We start from the raw sequence: 21,139 nt of genomic DNA on the forward strand, positions 1-21,139 counted from the left end.
TGAACTTCCCTCCTCCCACAGACACACCCAATATACAGCTAGCTATACATGGAGCACTTTCTCTGAGAGAAGTCCAGAGATTCTGTGAGTGACTCCAACACACTGGATGAATGACACTATCAAAACAGGTAAAAATAAATAAATAAAGAAAGAAGGCTGAAACACACTCTCCTTAAAAACTCTAATCTTGGCATAGCTCCATGCAATTGGGAGAGAACCCCCACCTCCCCACTGTGGCATGAAGGGTTTAGAACACATATCTAACACTCCTACTTTTAAGACTCTCTCCCAAGGGAGGGAGTGACTTATTAGATTAGGAAGGAGTTTCTGAAAGGAAACACCAACCACAAAGGAAAATGATGAAAACTTGACCACACTGCAATGAAAACTTACATGTGTTGACAAAAGACATCATGACACTCATGAAAAGGGGAGCCAAGACTTTGAAGATGTTTACATGACATCTAATTGACAAATATTTTGCATGCAGATTATATCACATTTTCCAACAAATGAATAAAAATCAGACCACCCAGCAGAACAATGAGAAAATATATAAAAGAAAACATGAATAACCAGTAAATATATACTGGCCTCTAATATTTTGTAATGCTTTACTTCTCATTCTCAATGGAGTAGGTACACTATATAGAGGGCCATCTTATTTTCTCCATTTATATATCTGAAGTACATCACAATAAATAAAAAAGTATGTTTCAAAAGCGGTTTGAGTGTCATTTGAGTCCAAATCTGGTGAATAAAGTAACCAAGACTTTTTGGATATAAATTATTAAAAATGAGGCAGGTTTGGGGCATCTGGGTGACTCAGTCTGTTGAGCATCCAACTTCAGCTCAGGTCATGATCTCACAGTTTGTGAGTTCAAGTCCCGCGTCGGGCTCTGTACTGACAGCTCAGAGCCTGGAGCCTCCTTTGCATCCTGTGTCTCCCTCTCTCTCTGCCCCTCCCCTGCTCATGCTCTGTCTTCCTCTCAAAAATAAACATTTAAAATTTTTTAGAAATGAGACAGGTTTTTTCTTCTTGTGTGTGCATGTTTTTTGTAAACTGGCTCTGAAGCATTTCCTCAGACAGTTTTTATAATATAAATATAATAAGAAACGGCTACATCATTGTTTCTGTGTGTGGCTTCCCAAGATGACTTCTTTGAAGGGGACAAGGCTCATTTGCATATACAAGATGTCCAAGTTCAAGTTTGTATGTTTAAAATCTCAGCCACCTTTCTTTATTTCAGCAACTTATATTGGAGATACTAATTACATTGGAGAAACTAGACAAATATGGAAAATGCTTCCATGCCAAATAATAGCTCATCAAATGATTCAAACATATTTTTTTTTTCTTTTTTGAGATGTTGAGAACTACAGGGCTTTCTTTGAAGATACTTTTCTTCTACTTCTGTATTTGACTAAAAGCCTCACATGAGAACTATTTCATTTATCACTAGGCACTCGATGAGCCAGCCAAGACTGAAAGTGTCTTCAAGGACAACACATTAGACCCGCCTCTGGAGGTAATGACTTCAGACTACCCATGCTTTTGAAACAAAGATCCCGAAACTCATTGCTAACTCAGTACTGGTTTCAATTCTTCCAGTTTTGTTTCCCTGCACAGCTCAGACAGCAAACTGAAGAGCTCTGTGCTACCATTGATAAGGTCTTACAGGATTCCTTGTCTATGGTAATGCCTTAGACTAGAATGTGCAATTCAAACATTTGCTTTGCTTCTCTTCATTTTCCTCTTTTTGAGTAAGATGTATCATAGGCTTGTCCTTTTTTTTTTTCCAGAATTCTTCTGATTCTCCTTCAAGTTCCTCACAGACATTGTTGGTTTCTGACACAATGAAAGTATGTATATACTTAATATAATTTACTGAAACTTAAGAGTTAGCAGATCAGTAGTTTTAAACTTCAGGTTGAGGCTCCATAGTGAATTGGGAAGTTAATTTAGTTGAATATCAACCAGCGTTTTAAAAAAAGAACAGTAAGAATGTAAAATACCAGACTCTGTTCCAAGTAGTGAGTGGGTATTATTTACATATGTTTCAATTTGTTTACGTGTACGTATAGAAGTATGTATGTACAGGGTTGCAAAGTAAATTTATTTCTAACTATGGCTTAAGTTCAAGACAGGTTGAAAGTCAAAGTATTAGACTATGTCCTTTTTGCTGGCATTTTAGAAAGCATCTTAAGAACAGCATATAGAATTTGTGGCTTATTCTTATCTCAAACCATATTTTCAGTAGTTAGTAATTGATTATCACTTAGAATTACAGAAGTGGAAAAGGAAGTAGACTGAAGTTACATCAGGCTAAGAACTTTTGACACAGTTGTTATTCCTGGAATTTTTTTCTTTTTGTTGACTAAGTTTATTCATTGTTCTTTGACTCAGAGGGACAGAAACCTGGATGCTTTAGATGGTTAGGATACTACTAAGTCATTAATTGTTGTAATTGAGTATTTAATTATTTCCTTCTTGTAATGTAGCCATTTTCAATTGTTGGAATAAAAGACTACATTTCCCCAAATTACTATTTTCTGGATGCTTAATACAGATCTACTCATCAAATTTTCAAAATGGCTGTGTTTTTTTTTTCTTTATAATTGTCAGGATTTTTTTTCTTTTTTGTCAGCCTTATTTTTACTCTTGGAATTAGTATTAATGCTTTTTTCATGTTCCTCTTAAAACTTGTACATTGTGTGTACAAAGCAGGTTTTATTTCTTAAAAAAAACTAATGAAGGAGGGGGAGAGAGAGAGGGAGACACAGAATATGAAGCAGGCTCTAGGCGCTAACCTGTCAGCACAGAGCCTGATGCAGAGCTTGAACTCATGGACCGCGAGATCATGACCTGAGCCAAAGATGGACACTCAACCGACTGAGCCACCCAGGCACCCCCAAAACAGGTTTTAAATGTACAGAATTGCTGGGGTGCCTGGGTGGCTCAGTCAGTTAAGCATCTGACTTGGTTTTGGCTCAGGTCATGATCTCACAGTTCATGAGTTCAAGCCCCGTGTCTGGCTCTGTGCTGACAGCATGAAGCCTGTTGGGGTTCTCCCTCTCCCTCTCTCTCTGCCCCTTCCCTGCTTGTGCTTTCTCTCTCAAAATAAATAAATAAACTTAAAAAAATAAATATACAGAATTGCTTATAACTAAAAGAGTAATTTTTAATTAGAGTATCATAGACAATTATCCATTAATAATGACTTAGAAACTCAGTAACCAATAATCATCAATATTAAGAAATTATATTTTAGTGGGGAGTACCTACAAATGGAGAATTGTGGTTTTGTATTTATCTATTTCATTGTGTATTCTTTAAATCATTTAATCTAAAAATATGAAACATTGGGGCGCCTGGGTGGCGCAGTCGGTTAAGCGTCCGACTTCAGCCAGGTCACGATCTCGCGGTCCGTGAGTTCGAGCCCCGCGTCAGGCTCTGGGCTGATGGCTCGGAGCCTGGAGCCTGTTTCTGATTCTGTGTCTCCCTCTCTCTCTGCCCCTGCCCCGTTCATGCTCTCTCTCTCTGTCCCAAAAATAAATAAAAAACGTTGAAAAAAAATTTTAAAAATATGAAACATTGATTTGCCAGAGACTATATAAATTTTAAAATATATTTTTTATTCCATTTGTTAGACATATAAAAAGTACTTTAGGGGCACCTGGGTGGCTCAGTTGGTTAAGCATCTGACTCTGGATTTCAACTCAGGTGATGATCTCATGGTTCATGAGTTTGAGCCCTGCATCAGGCTCTGCACTGACAGCACTGAATGTGCACTGATTCTCTGCCTCCCTTTGTCTCTGCCCCTCCCCTGCATGTGCTCGCTCTCTCTCTCTCTCTCTCTCCCCAAAATAAACATTTTTTTAAAAAAGGAAAAAAGTATTTTATATTATATTTTATAATAAAAATAAGTGGTAATATGTGAATAATAATATATATTATTGATTTATTTAACAAACATTTAATGCTCATGGTATTAAAAATAATTATTCTAGGTAACTAAATTTAAGATAACTATTTCATTCTAACAAGTATTTATTAAGTGCCTTCTGTGGGCCTGGTGCCGTGAGGCATTGGGGAGATAATGGCGAGCAAGACAAAGTAACCTAAGGGGAACCTAAGGGGGATACTTTGGCTATAGTGATCAGAAAGTAGACTTCAAGCTGACAGCAAAAATGAAAGCGTCCTCCATAGAAAGATCAGGGAGATTAGTCCTCAGGCAGAGGTGTAAAGCATGTGCACATTTCCTGAGACAGGAAGGAACTTCGTGTGCATGAAGGTGAAGGCCAGCATGGCTTCAGTATAGTGAGCCAGGGATGAAGTGTGTCAGATGAGAAGGGTGGGCGAGGGATAGTGATAGTTAACGCACACCTTGGAGATATTGCTGGTTCAACTCTGGACCACTGCGATAAAGGGAATATTACAGTAAAGTGAATCAAATCAATTTTTTAGTTCCCCAATGCATACAAAATTTATGTTCATACTATACCATAGTCTACTAAGCGTGCAAGAACATTATGTCTAAAAAACAATGTACCTATCTTAATTAAGAATACTTTATTGCTAAAAATGCTAACCATCCTTAGAACTTTCAGTGTGTCATAATCTTTTTGTGGGTAAAGGGTCTCGCCTTGATGTTCATGGTGGCTGACTGATCAGGGTGGTGGTTGCTGAAGGCTGGGGCGGCTGTGGCAATTTCTCAAAATAGGACAACAATGAAGTTTGCTGCATCAACAGACTCTTGCTTTCACGAATGATTTCTCTGTAGCGTGTGATGCCGTTTGATAGCATTTTACCCATGGTAGAATTTCTTTCAAAATGAGAGTCAGTCCTCTCAAATCCTGCCACAGCTTTATCAACTAAGTGTAGGTCACTCTCTAAATCCTTTGTTGTCATTTCAACAGTCTTCCCGGCATCTTCACCAGGAGTAGATTCCATCTCAAGAAACCACTTTCTGTGCTCATCCATAAGAAGCAGCTCTTCATCTGTTCAAGTTTGATCATAAGATCGCAGCAATTCAGGCACATCTTCAGGCTCCACTTTTAATGCTCATTCTCTTGCTATTTGTACCACGTCTGCAGTCACTTCTTTTTGCTGGTGGAGGATCTTGCTTTGATGTTGATGGCTACTGACTGATCAGGTTGGTGGTTGCTGAAGGCTTTGGTGGCTGTGGCAATTTATTAATGTAAAATGATAGTGAGTTGGGGTGTCTGGGTGGCTCAGTCAGTTGAGCATCTGACTTCTGATATCGGCTCAGGTCATGATCTCGTGGTTCATGAGATTGAGCCCCGTGTCAGGTTCTGGGCTGAGCATAGAGCCTGCTTGGGATTCTCTCTCTCCTCTCTCTCTCTGCTCCTCCCCACCAGCACTCTTCCTCTCTCTCTTAAAATAAATTTAAAAAATAACCATTTAAAGTAAAATAAAATAAAATAAATTAATAGTGAAGTGTGGCACATCCATTAAGTCTACGTTTCAGGAAGGATTTCTCTGTGGCATGTGATGTTGTTTGACAGCATTGTCCCCATAGTGGAAATTATTTTAACATTGGAGTCAATCCTGTCAAGCCCTGCTATCTGCTTTATCAACTAAGTTTAGGTCCTATTCTAATTCCTTAATTCTCGTTTCAACAATGTTCCTGGCATCTTCACCAGTAGTAGATTCCATTTCAAGAAACTGCTTTCTTTGCTCATCCATAGGAAGTAACTCCTTATCCACTCAGGTTTCATCATGAGCTGGCAGCATTTCAGTCACATCTTCAGGCTCAACTTCTAATTCTAGTTCTCTTGCTGTTTCTACCACATCTGCACTTACTTCCTCCACGGAAGTCTTGAACCCCTCAAAGTCATCTATGAGGGTTGGAATCCACTTCTTCCAAACTCTTGTGAATGTTGATAGTCTTGTCTCTTCCCATGAGTCACGGATATTCTTAAAGATACCAAGAATGGTGAATCCTTTCCGGAAAATTTTCTTTTCCCCCGCTTAAAAAAAAAAAAACTGCAACAGAGGTGATACATAATATTACATTAATCTTGGATTACAACATCATGATTTGACAATTCTATATATTATGCTCTGTGACCACGAGAGTAGCTACTATCTGTCATCATACAGTGCTGTTATGGTACCACTGACTGTATTTCCTGTGCTGTATCTTTTCTTCCGGTGATTTATTCATTCTATAACTGGAAGCCTGTATCTCCCACGCCCCTTAATCCATTCTGCCCTTCCCTCTTCCCCCTCCCCTCTGGCAACCATCAGTTTGTTCTCTGTATTTAAAAGTCTTTTACTGCTTTTGTTTGTTCATTTGTTTTTTAAATTCCACATATGAATGAAATCATATGGTATTTGTCTTTGTCTCATTTATTTCACTTAGCATAATACCCTCTAGGTCCATCCATATTGTTACAAATGACATAAGACTTCAAAGTCAACATTACTCCTTGATCCATGACCTAAAGAATGGATGTTATATTAGCAGTCATGACAACAGCATTCATCTTGTTGAACATCTTCATCAAAGCTCTTGGGTGACCAAGTACTTTGTCAATGAGTAGTGATATTTTGAAAGGAATCTTTCTTCCTAAGCAGTGGGTCTCAATCGTGGGCTTAAAATGTGCAGTAAGTCATGTTATAAACAGATGTGCTATCATCCAGGCCTTGTTGTTCTGTTTATAGAGCACAGCCAAAGTAAATTGAGCCTAATTTACTTCTCAAGAATTAGCAGCACTCTCAACAATAGCCAAATTATGGAAAGAGCCTAAATGTCCATCAACTGATGAATGGATAAAGAAATTGTGGTTTATATACACAATGGAATATTACGTGGCAATGAGAAAAAATGAGAAATAAGCCATACAGAGAAAGACAGATACCATATGGTTTCACTCTTATGTGGATCCTGAGAAACTTAACAGGAACCCATGGGGGAGGGGAAGGAAAAAAAAAAAAAGAGGTTAGAATGGGAGAGAGCCAAAGCATAAGAGACTGTTAAAAACTGAGAACAAACTGAGGGTTGATGGGGGGTGGGAGGGAGGAGAGGATGGGTGATGGGTATTGAGGAGGGCACCTTTTGGGATGAGCACTGGGTGTTGTATGGAAACCAATTTGTCAATAAATTTCATTAAAAAAAAAAGAATTATTCCTAGAATTTTCAGAATCATCCATGAGCATAGTCTTCAGTTTAAAATCACCAGCTGCATTAGCCCCTAACAGAAGAGTCGGACTGTCCTTGGAAGCTTTGAAGGCAGACACTGACTTCTCCTCTCCAACTATGAAAGTCCTATCTGGCACCTTCTTCCAATAGAAGCTGTTTTATCTACACTGAAAATCTGTGATTTAGTATGGCCACTATCATTAATTACCTCGGCTGGAGCCTCTGCATGACCCACAGCTTCTATATCAGCACCTGCTGCTTCACCTGGCACTTTAGTGTTATGGAGCTGGCTTCTTTCCTTATATGTCATGAACCAACCTCTGCTGGCTTCCAACTTTTCTTCTGCAGTTTCCTCACCTCTCTCAGCCTTCACAGAATTGAAGAGAGATAGGGCCTTGCTCTGGATTGGGCTATGATTTAAGGGAATGTGAATGGCTGGTTTGATCTCAAACTCTTTCTCCACATCAGCAATAAGGCTGTTTCTCTTTCTTCCGTCATGTGTTCACTGGAGCAGCACTTTTAACTTCCTTCAAGAACTTTTCCTTTGCAGTCACACCTTGGCTGTTTGGCACAAGGGGTCTAGCTTTTGTCCTATCCTGGCTTTTGACATGCCTTCCTCACTAAACTTAATCATTTCTAGCTTTGATTCAAAGTGAGAGATGTGTAAGTCTCCCTTTCACCTGAACACATAGAGGTCATTGTAGGGTTTTCGGTTGGCCTAATTTCAGTACTGTTCGTCTTGGGCAAGAGGGAGGCGCGAGAGGAGGGAGAGGTATTGGGGAATGGGTGTTGGTGGAGCAGTCAGAACACACTCAACATTTATAGATTAAGTTTGCCATCTTAAATGGGCGTTGTTCGTGGCACCCCAAAACAAATATAATAGTGATACCAAAGATTACCGATCACAGATTACCATAGCAAATATAATCATAATGAAAAAGTCTGAAGTATTGCAAGAGTTACCAATATGTGGCACAGAGACGCAAAGTAGCAAATGCTGGAAAATGGTGCTGATAGACTTGGGGTTCACAGAGCTGCCACAGACCTTCAATTTGTGAAGCACACAATATCACAAAGAACAATGAAGTAAAGCACAATTAAACAAGGTATGCTTGTTTTGTCATGGCGTGAAGTTTGGATTTCCAGGAAAATGGGAAGATATAAAAACATGGGGGAATAATATGAGGCCATATGGAAATGATCATGATAGCTACTGTGAGTAGGCCACTGAGGTTCAAGGGCTGTCAGTGAGGACGGCCTGGATGGGGTGGTCCCAGGAGAGCTAGAGAGAAGCATGTGGGTTTGTGAGAGACATTTTAGACTTGCTGTGGGTTTGGATGTGAGTGGTCAATGAGACAAGAATCGTGGATGGGCTCCAGGTCTCTGCCTTGAGCATAGACGACTATGTGGAAGGCATAGTGAGATGGAGGGAAGAGGGTTATGTTCATTTTGGACATGCTGACTTTGAAATGCATATCGGAGAGACTTAAACTTTGTGTCTGGAGCTAGGAGGGAGCCGAGGATGACGTGCACATCAATGTTGCAAGAGCCCTACGCAGAGCTCCAAGGAGCAAAACACGGCAGGTCCAATGAAGGAGGTGGCGGGGAGCCAATAGGGGACAATGAAAAGAAATGTCCATTGTTGTAAGAGGAAAATCAGAACAGTGTGGTAATATGGAAGCTACAAGAGGACAGTACTGAAGAGAATGTAATCGTGGCAACTTCTGCCAAGAGGAAGAGAAAGAGAAAGCTGGAGTAGTGTTTATTAGGTTTGACTTGTATATTCTGAAGCTACATCGCTGTTGCTTATGTGTTGGTGTTCATTCTTGTCCTTTTGATTTTATTACCTTTACCAGCATATATAATCCTTTTGAATCTGAGGTTGTTCTTCTTAATCCAGTAAGAAAATGGTGACCCCTGGTAGCTTTTATATATATATATATATATATATATATATATATATATATATATAGTATATAGTATATACATTCATGTTTTCTTAGATATAGCTTTTGTCACCATTTTCTATTACTTTTTTCCTTATTTTTTACTATTTTCTACTAGTTAAAAATCTGCTTGTCCCCTTTCATCTTATTATTTTCAGAACGACTTATTTCTGGATTTCACATTTGTTCAATCCAAAAGTCTGTTTACCTGGGAGCTTAATTTTTTTTTTTTTTTTTTACTTTCCTGCTTTCCTTCTGATATTTGACATTTACTAATTTGAATTTTTTAAAATTTTTGACTATTTTCCTTACATTTTGGTTACTTTTCTTAGTTACACATAAATTTTCAAAGGTAATAATTATGTTTATTTTCCTATTAATTTTAAAGCTTATAATATCTTTGTTTAAAGTTAGGAAAATACTATAGCACTTGTTCCTTCCATCCATTTTTAATTAAGATACACACAGACATCATTTGTTAGTATTGTTTTGACTTTTTTAACTGAATTTTTATGGTTATGTTTCTTGATCTTGTCTTTATTTAGATCCTGATTTCTCAAACATGCATAGCTTTCTCCCAGATTTATTTTTTTTTTCCTTTGGTAGAATCTTGCTGAAAATTATATACAACAAGGTATTTTTGTGTTGATTCTATGGCCTATGTTTTTGAGAATATCTTTATTTTCCTCTTTCATTTAAATTATAGTTCTGTTGAACAGAAAAGTATAGGTCCCATCTCTTCAGCACTTTTTTTCCCTTGGTTCTTTTTCTTCAACAACATATTTGTAAAGTATTTTTCCAGGATGATATTTACTCCTCTGTTACAGAGTGGTGGCTTACAGAGGGGCTCTGTAATCTTCTAGAGTTTTTTTTTCTTTGTTTTTTGTTTTTTTTTGGCTATCCAGTTCTTACCTCCTATTAAGTTTTTTATTTTAATTCCATTATATTAACATACAGTGTTATACTAGTTTTAGGTAAACATTGTAGGGTTTTTTTTTTTAATTTTTGTTACCTTTATTTATTTTTGACAGAGAAAGAGAGAGACAGAGTGCAAGCTGGGGAGGAACAGAGAGAGAGGGAGACACAGAATCCAAAGCAGACTCCAGGCTCAGAGCTGTCAGCACAGATCCCAAAGCAGGGCTCAAACTCGGCAACAGTGAGTTCATGACCTGAGCTGAAGTTGGACACCCAACCGACTGAGCCACTCATGTGCTCCATTTTTAATTTTTTTAAATCTTTATTTTTGACAGAGAGAAAGAGACAAGAGTGCAAGCAGGAGAGGAACAGAGAGAGAGGGAGATACAGAATCCGAATATGTATACAATGTAGTTCTATACATTACTCAGTGGTCATCATGACAGGTGCCCTCCTGAATCCCCATCACCTATTTAACCCATTCCCCCACTCCCTTCCCCTCTGGTAACCATCAGTGTGTTCTCTGGAATTAAGAGTCTGTTTCTTGGTTTATAGAATTTTATCTTTATCTATAATGTTACTGATTTTTCCTATAATGCAAGTATGCATTTTTTCTCTTGTTTATCTGGATTGGTACTCTCTGTGACTTCTCCTATGAAGTCTTCAACCTTTTCTGCTCCTCAGATTCAGGATAAATTTTAGTCACTAATTTTTCAAATGTTTCTTCCTCCTGGGACTCATAAAGTGATTTTGTCACTTTTGCTTCTGTATTCTTTAAGTCTGAATCTTTATATACATTTTTTCTATTTATTGTTTCCTAATTCCTTCAAGGGGATTCCTTGATGTGATATTTCAGTTCTAGAATTTGTTCAGTGTCTCTTCTGTCCTTTAATCCCTGTGTTATTATGTTGGATATAGTTCTCCTTTTTTTTTAAGTTTATTTATTTATTTTGAGAGAGAGGCAGAGCACACAAGTCAGGGAGGGGCAGAGAGAGAGGGAGAGAGAGAATCCCAAGCAGGCTTCACACTGTCAGCATGGAGCCCAATGTAGGGCTCGAACTCATAAACTCTGAGATAATGACCTGAGTCAAAACCAAGAGTCAGACGTTTAACCAACTGAGCCACCCAAGTGTCCCTATAATTTTCCTTTTTAAAGTCATCTTTAGGGGCACCTGGGTGGCTCAGTCAGTTAAGCATCTGACTTTGGCCTAGGTCATGATCTCGACGTTCCAGAGTTAAGCCCTATATTTGGCTCTGTGCTGACAGCTCAGAGCCTGGGGCCTGTTTCAGATTCTGTGTCTCCCTCTTTCTCTACCCCTCCCCTGCTCATGCTCTGTCTCTCTCAAAAATAAATAAACATTATTTTTTTTAAAAAAGTCATGTTTATTGAGGTGTAGTTTACCCACTGTTAAATTTACCCTTTCAGTGTATAGTTCTATGCATTTTCACAAAGCATAATACAGTTGTGAAACCACTACCATGTCTGAGGTATGAAACACTTCCATCAAATGTAAAAGTTCTCTTGTGCTCCTTTATAGTACATCCCTCCCTCTAACCCAAGTTCTGTACAACTACTGATTTTTTCTCTGTTTCTATACTTTTGCCTTTTCAAGAATGTCATATAAATAGAATCATACAACATGTAGTCTTTTGACAAGGCAGTTGAGATTCATCCATGTTTTTGCATGTATCAATAGTTCATTTGTACTCCACTGCTGAGTGGTATTCCATTGTATGGTTGTACCATATGTTAACTATTCACCAGTGATGGACAACTGGGATGGACAACTGGGATGGACAACTGGGATGTTAGGTTCTATTATGAATAGAGCTGCTAAGAACACTTATCAACAAGGTTTTGTACGCACATGTGCTTTCATTTCTCTTGGGTAAAAACCTAGGAGAGGAATGACTGAATCATTGTTTTTTCCTGCAGTATTTCCATTTTTCAGATGTCTTACTGTTTTTCCATGGGGACTCAAAGTTCTCTGAGCATATAAGCTACCTTGGCTGCAAATATGCCTGATGACTGAGATGCCAGATACTAAAGCTTGGTGCCTAGGATTTACCAGTCCTGCTGAGTTTTGTCTTTTGTTTATGTTTTATGAAGAACAGAAGGAACATGAGTCTCAGGCTGTAAAAAACATCTGATGTCAACCATTTCTCCCACACTGCTCTCCCACCACCCTGGTCACAGTATCCCTCATCTTTGCCCCCCACCCCCACCCCGTGCCTTCCAGACTCTTCTTCAAATAGCTGTTCCCATTGTGTTCCCTGAGAAAAGCATCAGGAGTTGACCAAACCTATGCTTAACTGTCCCCTTCTCCCCAGCCAAGCTGAAGGACCACCTTGATATTGTTCTCACAGATACTTCTTTTCACCACCCTCACATTTTGATCCCTCACATTACCCCTCTGCTCTCCTCATCTCTGATGTTGGAAAGTGTTGTGAAGTGAGAAGGCAGAGACACAGTATGTAAAACAAACACACAGACAAAAACAACCAGTTTGAAAGGTTGGGCTGTGAAAGGGGGAAGGAGATTGGGTCTGGGAGGGTGGGGAACGGGTCAAAGAAGAACTTTTGGTTTGCTTTTTAAAGCTGAAAATGGCAAGAGCAAGTTGGCATGCTAGTGGGGTAGATGCACTAGAGGGAGGTGCTGATTATGCAAAAGAAAGGGAGACCCTGAAGGATGAAAAGTCCTCAGAAGGACATGGAACTTACAGCCTGATTAAAATAAATGTCCTTTGATAAAAAGCTGGAGGGGTACCTGGGTGGCCCTGTAGGTTAAGCGTCCCATTCTTGATTTCACCTCAGGTCATTATCTCATGGTTTGTGAGTGCGTTAGGCGCCACATTGGGCTCTGGGCTGACAGTGCTGAGCCTGCTTGGGATTCCATCTCCCTTTCTCTCTGCCCCTCCCCTGCTTTCTTTCTTTCTCTCTCTCTGAATAAAAATAAATAAATAAATAAATAAACTTCAAATAAAAAAAGCTGGGAATGTCCACTATTGTAATAGGACAGAAAACAGAGGACATGTCAGATACAGGTGCAAAGCATGTTTGTAGGTGGCTGATGGCAAAATGAAGAATTTTGTAACTCATATTTTTAGTTACTCAATAACTAATAGTTTTCAGTGAAGAAAGGCTTAAGATTATTAACTGAGATTAAAAAGCAACCATATGATGGGGAAGAGCTTGAAAAAGGAAAAGTTGAAAACCATTATGTGTTCTGCTTTCGATTCTTCTCTCATTCCCTCATGAATCCCTTCCATTCAGGCTTTGCCCCTACTGCGCTACCCAAACTACTTTCCCCAGGTTCCCATTACTATAAACTCAGCCCTGGTTGGTCTGTCATATCCACAGAAAACGAGACAGGTGATACTCCCTCCTCTTTGGCACATATTCCTCTAGTGCCTTCTAGGACACCCTGCTCTCTCAGCTTTTGTCCTACCTCACTCGTCAGTATTATTTCTTAAGCTCCTTTGAAGATTCTTCCTCTTCTTCCCCAAACTATTAATGTTGGAGTACTCCAGGACTCTATCTTTGGGCTTCTCCTTCCTCTCTACATTTACTCCTTTGGTGTTCTGAAGATCAACTGTATGCTGAGAACTCTCAACTTTATATCTCAAGTCCAGGATTATCTCCCAAACTCCAGCTCCCAAATACCCACTGTCCATTTTCATTTAGATTTCTAATCAATATCTGAAAAATTTAGTCTAGATTTCTTCCCACAAAAACTATTCCAGGGGCACCTGGGTGGCTCCATCAGTAAAGCATCCGACTTCGGCTCAGGTCATGATGTCACAGTTCGTGGGTTCGAGCCTGTGTCAGGCTCTGTGCTGACAGCTCAGAGCCTGGAGCCTGTTTCGGATTCTCTCTCTCTCTCTCTCTCTCTCTCTCTTTCTCTCTCTCTCTCTCCTCTGCTTGTGTTCTCTCTCTCTCTCAATAAACAAAAAAACAAACAAACATAAAAAAACACAACTATTCCATATCCTGCCTACCCATGTCTATCTATAGACTTCTCATCTTTCATTTGCACAAGGCCAGAAACTTTGGTGTCAAGTTCTAATTTTCTCTTTCTCTCATATTCCACATCTCTATTAGAAACCCTGTTGCCATCGATTAAAAATACATGTAGAATATGATTATTTCATAACTTCTGTACTGCTGAGCCATCGTCATGTTTTGCTGGATAGTGCAATAGTTTTTCCCCTTCGACCCTTGCCTCACTATAATTCATTTTGAACACATCAAAAAGTGAGATCCTTTTAAAGCATAAGTCAGATTATGGCTCCCCTCGGCTTAAAACCAGCAGTACCTACACATTTCCTGTAGCTATAAACCAGAGTCCTTTCAAGTTCTTGGAAGGGCCTCTATGCTCTAGTCTCTGGAACCTTCCATCAGCCCCTCCCCTGCTCTCCTGCTTTCCTCACAACACCCCAGCCCTGCCTGATTCCTTGCCATGGCCTCGAATGTGCCAGGCATGCTCCTGCCTTGGCACATTTTGTTCTTCCTCCAAATCAGTTGTGTCACTTTTTATAGTTTTTAGTTCCTTGTAAACATTCGCAAGCTTAACTTTTATCTCAAAGGAAGCATGATTAAGTATGGTTGTTTTTGGTCTGGCTCAAAGAAAAGAAATTTCTGGATTCTCTGTGGGTGTTTTTTGGTTGTTCTTTACTTCTGCCCATTCTCACATTGTCTTACCTGTTTGTATATCTGAATCCGATTGTGTGTTGGATATGCTACTTGGAAGTTTATTTAAATAAATTATTTGAGGGCTAATATGATATTATCTTACTATGGATAGTCTTTTCTTTGCTTCTATTAGACACCAAGAGCATTAGCAAAGAAGGATAACTTAATTTAATTTAAAGTTTTGGGTTAATTTTTTATAAACAGTTGTCAATGGTTTGAGGCCAAGCTGAAGACTATATGAGGTCTTCTAGATCAGTCTTACTCCTGGGGTTCAATCTAATTTTGGTGGGTCATGGATTCTGACTTTTATCTCCCTACATCTCTGAAATTGTCAAAAGTTTGGATCAGCTTCTCAAGCAACTCATCGTTATTGTCAAACATCTCTAGGTCAAAAGTTGGTCTCAAATACTTGAGTCCTCTCTTTGGATTTCCATCTTCTCCTTATCTTGCCCCCACATTCTTAATTCTCTTGTTAGCTCATTGCCATTTTTAATAAATAATATGTCAATATTGTTTTAAATATTTTACCCATCTTTTGTCTGTTTTGGAAGGATTGCTTTGAGTTCTTGAGCCACCATTCTCAGATGTGGAAATTATCTTTGAGCACTTTTAATTTGCTCCATCTAGTTGAAATGCTCTTTGTTTAGATGTTCACATCTCCAGCTCCCTCAGTTCCTTCAAATCTTAGCCCAAATGTCACCTTCTCTAGACTGACCCTCCTATTTGAAATTGTAAACCCTCAGCACTTTTGACCTTCTTAGTATCTGGGTTGTCTAAAAGAAGTAAGCTATTTGGCAGAAACAAAGAAGATTTTCTCTGGAAGAATATATTACCTGAGGCTTCAAATTATTTCTATTCTTTTGTCGTTGTTGTTGTTGTATAACATACAATGTAATATGCGGTATGATTTTTTTTCTAACATATGGTACAATTTACTTATTTATTATTATACTGTTTGTCTTCTCTCCTGCTAGAATGTAAGCTTACCAAGCATAGGGCATCTTTGTCTATTTTGTTTACTGATAAGATACAGGGTGTAGAATAGTTCCTGGCACACAGTAGATATACAGTAAGTATTTACTAAGGAGATGAATGAATCAAATAGGCCATCTCATGTCAAAAAGTGGGAAAGTGGGCCTACAAGAGAAAAATTATGGGCTCACTAGGCAGAATTAAATGCTCACTTAAGGCTAATGACCATTAATTTATAATGAAATCAATTAGCTTGGTTGAGAGAGTTTCCTCAGGAATGTTTTACTTCTCAAGTTTAGAGAAAATGGATGATAAAGTCTATCCAAGGTTGTTGTTTTCTTTTCTTTTGTTTTCTTTTAAAGGTGAGTTTGTCACAAAGAGAGAGAGAGGCAAGAGAAATTAAGGTGTTAAAACAACTGAGAATATGAAATATATGTAAACTAAGAGGTAATAACACCACAATGGAACTGGTAAAGCTCATTAATTTCGAAGTCTCAATGAGGGACATTGCACTGGGGACATTTGAGAAGTGAAGATGGTGAATAGGAGCTAGAGTTCTCAGGGTAGGATGCTAAAAATTGAAATTTCACAGATATCCCATTTTATTTGTGAAGGCAAAGTCTAGGAATGGCTTTGAGAGTGGATGAGTGAAATGGAATGGATGAGAATACATTTGGAGTTGGAAAGCTCAAAATAAGTGAGAGGGGTAGAGACTTCCGTGTACATTTTGAAAATGGCAAAAATCACATGAGGGTCCATTATGATCCATGAATGGATGTAATCAATAAATAAGGCAAAATTTACCAGCAAGCTGATAGATAATGGCAATAAAAAGAATAATGAAGTGACATAGTTTAATAAAACAATTTTCAAAGGGACAAGGCTTTTGTATAGAAAAGAGACAAGAATGTTTAGAAAGTCTTAATAGCAACAAAAGGTGAATGCTTATCCCAGAAGTTGAATTACTTTTAGTATTTTTGTGGTTACTTCAGTAGTATACTTATTTTTATTTTTTTACAGATGCCTACAACTCTTCCGAGAGCAGCTGGTCGAGAAACCAAATATGTAAGTCCCTTCATAATGATACATCCTGTTTTTTTAATGGGTACATGTGTATGCTTTGAAGGGAACTCAATTATACGGTCATTAAAATTGAATTAGTTGATTTTTTCATAAGTGGAAAGGGATAGGATGGTGTGATCGGTCCAGATGTGGAAAATCAGGTTATGTCAGGTAAGTTTATTGAATAAATTCCATCTTAAGTGAGGTCTAGTTTGATTAGCTTGGCTAAATAAAGCAGAACTCCAACACCTGCTTGCTGTCTTTCTAATTATCGAAGCTTAGACGACATTTTCATTTTTGTAATGGTTTATTGTGCTTATTATAAATGAGCCAGCACATATACTCGAAACATTAAGATTTGTCTATTTCCAATGGGATTGCCAGTTTTGTTGGTTTTGACTCATTTGTTGCTTTCTTGCATTTAAATTATTGTCAAATAAACTAATTTCTACTTATGAGCAAAAATTGACTAATAGATGGGTAGATACAGCCTCACATACTTGATCAATTATATGGAGCTGTCTCTGAATGTCTTAGGAATACAGATGTAGCCTCACTTCATTCCTACTCTTTATTCACCTCATGATCCACCATGTGGCCCACTTCTGTTTCTGATCAACTATATTCAACAGAAACAAGATTGTCTCCTAAGCAAGTGTTTAGTTTTTAGTTAAATAAAAAACCAGTAAATGTTTTCTTTTAGGTTATGCCTTATATTTTCTACTATGCTTTTTTCATCATCATCATCATCATCGTCATCATCATCAAAGAATGAATATTTATTATGTATTTTGTGATATATCTTCTTTCCAATTTATGTATTTCTGTCTTTATTTGGGTCTCCCTAAGGAAAATAATAAGCTGGATGAAATCACTGAATTTTATCCTACTCAGGAAATGACATATAGAAGGTATGGATAGGAACACTGCTTAGAGTATTTTCATTCTTATGTTTTGTTTTTATTGGAAGCCATTTGGAGTAACATAAGAGTAGAGACATTTGGTAGGCTGTAACCAAGTTTAAATCACAGCATGGCTGTTTGCTAACTGTCTGATCCTAGAAAGTCACTTAACTTCTATACCTTAGTTTTTTCATCTATAAAATTGGGAAACTAATAATTGCCTGATGTACAATTTATATTGGTTAGTATATGAAAAGCCCTTAATGTGGTTCTGACATACAGGAATAAGTAATAGTTCTTCACTTTTTTCCTCTTATCTTCCTTTGATTTCCTCTGCATCTATGCCTCCCCCTTTCTCTTCTTCCTCCCTATCTTGGGAAGAGTAGAAGCACCATGATTTAGCAGACTTCCTTGATTCTAAAGTTGGGTGCAAGAAAAGAAAGTTCTCTAAAGATGTTTCAATACTTTTTGTGACTCACGCATGCTACAAGAGCCAGACCTAAGAAAAAATAGCTGAAATGTTTTACTCTCTCATCTTCCTTTCTCACCTATTCCTATCTGTCACCAAAGTGCCTCTGATTGAGACTCATTTACAGTAAGGTGGTAAGGGGCTGATACTTCCTCTCACCCCTCCCCAGGGGTGGTTAATTTGATAGCAGTTGGAATCAAAGTTGGAGAGTCTGCTTCAATCTCCATAGTTAGAGTTTATTTCAAATTATTCTTCAATCAGTTATCAAACTTAATTAAAATAGGTTAACATTTGCCCCAAACTTTGTGAGAACATCTGAGTCACTGAAAGTTAACATTGAGTCATCAAATAGATTGAGTGTAGACTAGAGCAAATATGAACTCTGATTCAGATAAGATTTTTGGCTTTGATTAAATTTGGTTTCTTGAGTGATAAGCTTTGTTTTTTGCTTTCTCTTACAATGTGACATTTGAATTGTTCTTTGTGACACCTCAAATATGTCTGTCTCTTTTGGAAGATGATAAAGGATAATTTTACAATGGAATGTAAAACCCAGTTTTTTGGTGCCAAGGCATAAGGAAGTCACACTTGTAAATATTTGGCTGCAGTTATTACATTTACTAAGTGATGTCTGATTTATTTTGAGGAGAAAAAAATGAAATTTCAGCTATAAGTGTTGTTGGTCTTAGGTGAACAATCAATTTTAAATACAGTATGTTCTGATTTTATATGTTCTTTCTTCTAGAAATTCTAATATTCGTATTTGCTGAGCTACAAGATGCCTCACCTTAAGTGTGACTTGAAAAGATTTGACTCAATTAATTACTTAATTAATTAATCTTTTCCTTTATATTTCTCTTTCTCTCCCGTGGAAGCTCAAAAGCAAATCTGAGAGGTCTTTTCACAGTATCTCATGGTCTCTCTTCACACTTTGAAGAAACTAGACATCTTCACAGTATGTAGCTGCTGGGACTTGGTGTGTCATTGACTTCGTAGAAATTCTTAGATTAGATTCAAAAACAGAGATCACATAGTTTACTAACTCCTACACCACAGAGGAAAAAAAAGAGAAGGCTTAAATTCAAGCCAAGAAACAAAGTTTTGTGACGTGTCAGGGTATTCTCAAGTAGATTAGCACAGACTGCTCAAAATTCTGACCTCTGGGGGCTCTCTAAAAGTATAGTATACAATCTATGATTCATAACTAGTAGAAAATATAGTCAGAATTGTTCAGCTCTATTATTCAATGAGCTTTTGCTCATTGATTCAACAAATAGTTACTGAGTGTCTACTATGTCCTAGTACTCACTGAGAAGTTACTGGGGTGAGGGAGCAACCCAATAATAAGATCCCCATTTCTGCAGCGTATAATGGGGGAGATAGTAAACACTTACAATAATAAATGAGCAAGATACTTTCTTGTAGAAATTAGAGAAGAACTGGCCATAGAACTGACTGATGTGAAAGCAGACTTACAAAGTTACTAGTTTTCAATGTATTCATATATCTATTGGATTTCCAGTTTTCCTGGGAAGATTATAATGGCTTTATTAAATAACGAGAATTTGTATGACTAATTCCTCTTTCTGGGGCTTTTGGTGAAAGGGTGCCTTTTCTCCATGGGGAAAAAAAAAAAGAAGAAGAAGGGAGAAACCAAAATGCAAATCAGTTAGTTTCCTCTTCTTATTCTTTATTGTACATATTGTTACATTTCACATAGTCTGTTTTCTAGGATGAGACAGATGCAGGAAAAGCACCATCAATTCAGTCTAATTAGTCAAAGCTTTTTTCAATTCATGGTGTACTTGAATTGCAAGTTATTTTAAAGTAATTTAATTGAACTTTTCTTAAGTGTAATAGAATTTAAGCTAGGTTAACAACATGTCGAGTCACAGTGATCTCCACAGGTCAATTGCAAGATTGATTATCTTAATTTATTATTAATATTACTTTCAATTGGTTTGAGCTCTTATCTTTCAAGTGAAGTTTAAGTATTTCATTTAACCTTATACCAGTCTTATGAGGTGGGTATTATTATTTCAAGATCTTCATATTATAAAGGAGGAAACCAAGTCTTAGAAGTCAGAGTAGGCAAAATCCTACCCAGGTCTCCCTCATGTCAAAGCCCTTACCATTAATACTTGTGTGAGAATTGGGGCCCCTGGATGGCTCAGTCAGTTGAGCATCCAACTTTGCTTCAGGTCATGATCTCATGGTTCATGACTTTGAGCCCCGCGTCAGGCTCTGTGCTGACAGCTCAGAGCCTGGACCCTGCTTCAGAGTCTGTGTCTCACACTCTCTCTGTTCTTCCCCTGCTCATGCCTTGTCAATAATAAATAAAGATTGAAAACATTAAAAAAATACTTGTGTGAGAAGTACAGAGAATATGGGAATAGTTTGTTTTCCTTAAATATTTTATCCATTAGTATTTATATTCTGGGTCGAAATTATTTCTTCATGTTCAGTAATCTTCAGTGTAAACTTTGAATGTTTTCAAATTTAGTGACAATATCTAAAATGATGTTTACTGTATTTCTAACGTTTTTTTTTTAAATTTTTTTTTCAATGTTTATTTATTTTTGGAACAAAGAGAGACAGAGCATGAACGGGGGAGGGGCAGAGAGAGAGGGAGACACAGAATCGGAAACAGGCTCCAGGCTCTGAGCCATCAGCCCAGAGCCTGACGCGGGGCTCGAACTCATGGACCGCGGGATAGTGACCTGGCTGAAGTCGGACGCTTAACTGACTGCGCCACCCAGGCGCCCCTCTAACGTTTTAAATCACTCTCATATAAATTAATTCATAGTTTATCAGATAATGTTTAAGAGGTACTGTTTTTTATGACACTTTAAAAAAAATTTCTTTCCCTTTATGTAACAGAATGAATTTTCTATTTGAATTTCTATTTTATTCTGTTTTCACTTTACCACCTTTGAAGAGGAATGTCCTTTTTGCTTTTGCATTACATTTGTCTTAGTAAATATTTATTTTTCATTAACTACTACTGGTATA

General features: G+C 37.8%; 1 protein-coding gene across 1 annotated transcript in view; it reads left to right on the forward strand.

Annotated features, from left to right (window-relative positions):
- LOC122489639 (muscular LMNA interacting protein) overlaps positions 1 to 21,139 on the forward strand; it is a 250,265-nt gene that overhangs the window by 162,102 nt on the left and 67,024 nt on the right. Inside the window, 4 exon segments of the mRNA XM_043591667.1 lie at positions 1,464 to 1,529; positions 1,613 to 1,696; positions 1,804 to 1,863; positions 16,715 to 16,759. Of these exon segments, the coding sequence (XP_043447602.1) occupies positions 1,464 to 1,529; positions 1,613 to 1,696; positions 1,804 to 1,863; positions 16,715 to 16,759 (255 nt within the window).

This window comes from Prionailurus bengalensis, chromosome B2 (genome assembly GCF_016509475.1).
Source record: "Prionailurus bengalensis isolate Pbe53 chromosome B2, Fcat_Pben_1.1_paternal_pri, whole genome shotgun sequence".
NCBI classification, from domain to species: Eukaryota; Metazoa; Chordata; class Mammalia; order Carnivora; family Felidae; genus Prionailurus; species Prionailurus bengalensis.